This window comes from Engystomops pustulosus, chromosome 6 (genome assembly GCF_040894005.1).
Source record: "Engystomops pustulosus chromosome 6, aEngPut4.maternal, whole genome shotgun sequence".
Classification (NCBI taxonomy): Eukaryota; Metazoa; Chordata; class Amphibia; order Anura; family Leptodactylidae; genus Engystomops; species Engystomops pustulosus.
This window is the reverse complement of record NC_092416.1, coordinates 59,790,355-59,794,555: the sequence shown is the minus strand read 5'-3', so window position 1 is coordinate 59,794,555 and position 4,201 is coordinate 59,790,355. Positions and strand designations below refer to the sequence as shown.

The following is a 4,201-nucleotide window of genomic DNA, read 5'->3' as shown; positions in this document are numbered from 1 at the left end:
ATGTAAAGCTGTGACACATAACTGTGACATTGACACCTATAATGTTCCCAGACCTGAGGCTGCTCAGACATCCTGTAATATAGCAGATGCCTATAGTGCGACTTACTACTGGGTGAATAGAGATAGATAGATAGATAGATAGATAGATAGATAGATAGATAGAAGAAAAATTACTGCACTCCAAAAATCATGAAACAGAATCTGCAGACTTAATTCCATAGTGCAAAGTTTAAGCTTCATCTGAAGCCTTTCTCAAGCCTTTCTTCAGATTAGGCTGAAACGCAGCACAATGGAATAAAGTCTGCAGATTTTGTTTCATGATTTTTGGAGTGCCGCTATTTTTCTTATTATATTGATTATATAGAGCCAAGCCAGGTTCTCAGGCGGACACCCACTTATACAACTACTAGCTATGCCACTGTTTATGATAGATAGATAGATAGATAGATAGATAGATAGATAGATAGATACTATGCTTGATAAAGGTGCTGCGTCACCGAAACGTCGCCGTATGGAATAAAGACACCCTGATTTTTTAACTACCTTGGAGTGCTGCCTGTTCCTGAGAGTAGATAGATAGATACATGATATATGGATGGATAGATAGATGATAGATAGATAGATAGATAGATAGATAGATAGATAGATAGATAGATAGATAGATACCATTTATTTCTGACAATGTTATACAATCTTCTTCTAATATGATCATTTCAGTTTAGAGACAGATGACTTGGGCTGTCATTGGTTTTGGATGGATACATAAATATTAAATAGAGAGAAAAATATTAATAAAGCCAGATCAGTCTAAATCTAGATAAATGATAAGAAGATAGATAAATGTTAATAAAGAGAAAGCTAATTGTACCCAATTTGATAGATACCATAGAAAAAATAACATTTCTATAAAATTGCTGCTCTGTCAATGACTTTAGGTGCACTTATTAATCCCATCCTTGTCCTGGGCAATATGTCATCACTGCAGATAGCATCTTGTCACAGGTCTTTCCCACACTCCCAGCACACAGCTTGCCCCCGGCAGCCTCCATTATCTCCTGTATTAGAGGCTCCAGATGGACACACGTCTATTGTCCCCGCTGCTATGTGATTGGCTACTGAGTGTGGGAACCTCTTGTAAGTCCGCTCTCCACACATTGTTGTGCAGGCAGAGGGGTATATAGAGGGGCGGCTGCTCACTAGTAGTCAGACAGCTACTGCCTCACACAGCACAAGACTACAGACCCCCCGACACTGCACCATGGCTCCATGTGATATGAGGACCCTGGATCATCAGGCTACTGGTGGCCTCAGAAAGGTAAGATCCTCTCTTTATTCACAGTGTACCTAGTGTGTCACAGCATATGCATTAGTAGTCTAAATGGTAATGCTGATACAATATTAATAATTGTCATCTTCAGTCATTGTGCACAGAGTTGTGTCTATAGTCTCTATGCTGATTTACATAATTAAAATAAATACATTTTGGACTATATGGATATGAGAGCATTGTAATAATGATATATTTATTTTTCTATAGCTGAGAAAACCGGTGATAGAGAAGATGAGGAGAGATCGCATTAACAGCAGCATCGAGCAGCTGCGCATCTTACTGGAGAAGGAGTTTCAGAGACATCAGCTCCCCTCCAAACCTGAGAAAGCCGATATCCTGGAGATGACGGTCACCCTCCTGCAGCAGCACATGGCAGAGAGAAGTAAGTGTCTTGTCCCAGCTCCTCACACATCTCATTTGTTTCTTACTGAGAGGAGATTGTAGCAGGTGATGGACGCTGTCGCTGACATGTATGTCTCTTCTGTTCTAGATGGTACAACCTCCAGCCAAGCCCAGAGAGAAGGCTACTCCAGCTGTGTCCAGGACTCCATCACTTTCCTATCTCAGCACCAGGAGACCAAGCTCCAGACTCAGCTGCTGCAGAATCTCCCTGGGGCTCACATGATGAAATACGCGGCTTTATCTCCTCCATTATCTCCCATTTACCAGACTCCCAGCAATCATAGTAACATCAGAGCAATGTGGAGACCCTGGTAACATGGACTATGATTATTTGGGACTGTTGGAGACTTTGAATTCCATTGCACAGAGATGAATATATTGCACTAAGAGACAAGCATCAAGAGACTTATGAGCTGTCTGTTACCTTTACCTTATATTTTGATATATTATATATTTTGATATATTATATATATACAATGTATTGCAGCATTTATAACTATGTTATATTATTACAGAGAGTCCCAGGTTTCACCTGGTTCTCCGAAGTCTTCCAAGAAGAGTTTGTGCTTGGGAACCAGCTATTAGTATAGGAATCCCAAATGGGATTATCCTATTTCTATGTACATTATTTATTTCTGATGCCTTATATGTATAATGTTGGTATAATGGTGATCATCCTTTTTACCTATGGAGAAGGATGTCTCTGATTCTGAAATAGCAGAAGGTTATCTTTTCTATTCTGAAAAGAGCCATTGTAATGTATTACAACTATGATGTAATAATGATGATCTTTCATTAAAGTCTCATAGAAAATGGGACATACAGGTCAAATTGATTAGATATGAATATATCTATATGTATGTAGGAGTCCAGTATCTGGAGATATGTGTATTATGTTAGCCTCTCTAATGGGGTATCAGATGTTTATTGAGTATGATATGCTCAATAATATGAAATTAAGTTTATATACTTAAATATGACCAGGTGTATGAATACATTATTCACAGGATAAATAATAAAATTACTTTGCATTTGCAGTCCTGTTTCCTAATTTAATATTTCTACAAGAAATTATATTAAAATGTACTTTTACCTGCACATCTATCTACCTAGCTCTATTTGTCTATTTCTATTCTATCTATCTATCTATCTATCTATCTATCTATCTATCTATCTATCTATCTATCTATCTATCTATCTATCTTCTAACCATATATCTATCTATTGGCTTCAGCCTTCTGAATTTTGGTTTTTACAATACCATACTCCTTGAAAGTAGCAGCAGCCTCATGTCTGGGAACAGAATAAGTGTCAATGTCACAGTTATGTGTCACAGCTGTACATCAAAGTGGTCTTGGATTTCCTTAAGCCCTGTATGTATATACAAGAAAAGTTATTTCTGTCTTTCTTTTCAAGGTCAATCTATCCTCTACTAGCTATCTACCTTAGTTATTTCTATTAGTTTATAGTTTAGTTTACATGTGGACTCTTAAGAAGTACGTAACAATATAGGGGGATTTATCCCACTTTGTTTTTTTTTTCTATTTTTTTGGTCTCATCTAAGACATTTGTCTCAGGTGAAAATAATTTGTCTCAATAGAGACAAAAACACACAAAAAGTAGTAGAAGAAACCAAAGTGGTTTTTCCATTACAATAAAAAACAAACCTAACTTATCACTTATAAAATCTATAACAGAACATTTGGGTTCCAGTTATTTTCATTCCGTACAATCAGACTCAAGTTTTATTTATCATACTAAAGGGCAGAGACTGGTCCTGATCCATTCCTATACAGGCAGTCCTGTAGGGTCTGTAGGTTTGTTCTTAAGTTGAATTTGTATGTAAGTCGGAACTGTATACTTTATCATTGTAAACCCAGCCAAAAGTTTTTGGGTGTCTGTCATAAGAACCAGGATTAACACTAAAACTTCATTTCAGACATCATTTATAACGGTTACAGCTGTCTATTGTAACCTAGGACTAAAGTACAGTAAATTACCAAAATCCAGAGGTCCGTTTGTAACTAGGGGTCGTCTGTAAGTCAGGTGTTCTTAAGTAGGGGACCGCCTGTATACATTATCATTATTATTTTATCTAGGGTCTTAGGAAAATACAGTGTGTATAAGGAATACATTACATAAACTCTATAGAGTCACAGCTAAGCAGGTCATATGAGAAGAGCTAGAATCACACATGTTACTTTTTCCTTTTGATGTTAATGATGTGTCACAGAGATGTCAGATGTCTGTCATCACACTTCCACATCCTCTGTCCCACGACAACAGAGCAAAGATTCTCATATCTAACCCACAACACATTGTAATGTATCTCTACAGTTACACACACAATATATATGTATGAGCCATAAGTGATAAGAGTGAGGCTATACCCACCATCTTGTAGCCAGCTATTGACGAGACACAAGCAGTATTTTACTTTTTGTAATGGAATATGCATCCACAATAAAC

The 4,201-nt window shown here is 37.2% G+C and overlaps 1 protein-coding gene across 1 annotated transcript; it reads left to right on the top strand.

Annotated features, from left to right (window-relative positions):
* The first annotated feature begins 1,166 nt into the window (after positions 1–1,166).
* On the top strand, positions 1,167–2,736 carry LOC140065710 (transcription factor HES-5-like). Its single transcript, XM_072113287.1, has 3 exons — positions 1,167–1,315; positions 1,538–1,712; positions 1,821–2,736. Exons 1-3 carry the CDS (start codon positions 1,259–1,261, stop codon positions 2,045–2,047), a joined length of 459 nt encoding a protein of 152 aa, XP_071969388.1. The 5' UTR covers positions 1,167–1,258; the 3' UTR covers positions 2,048–2,736.
* The last annotated feature ends 1,465 nt before the right edge of the window (positions 2,737–4,201 follow it).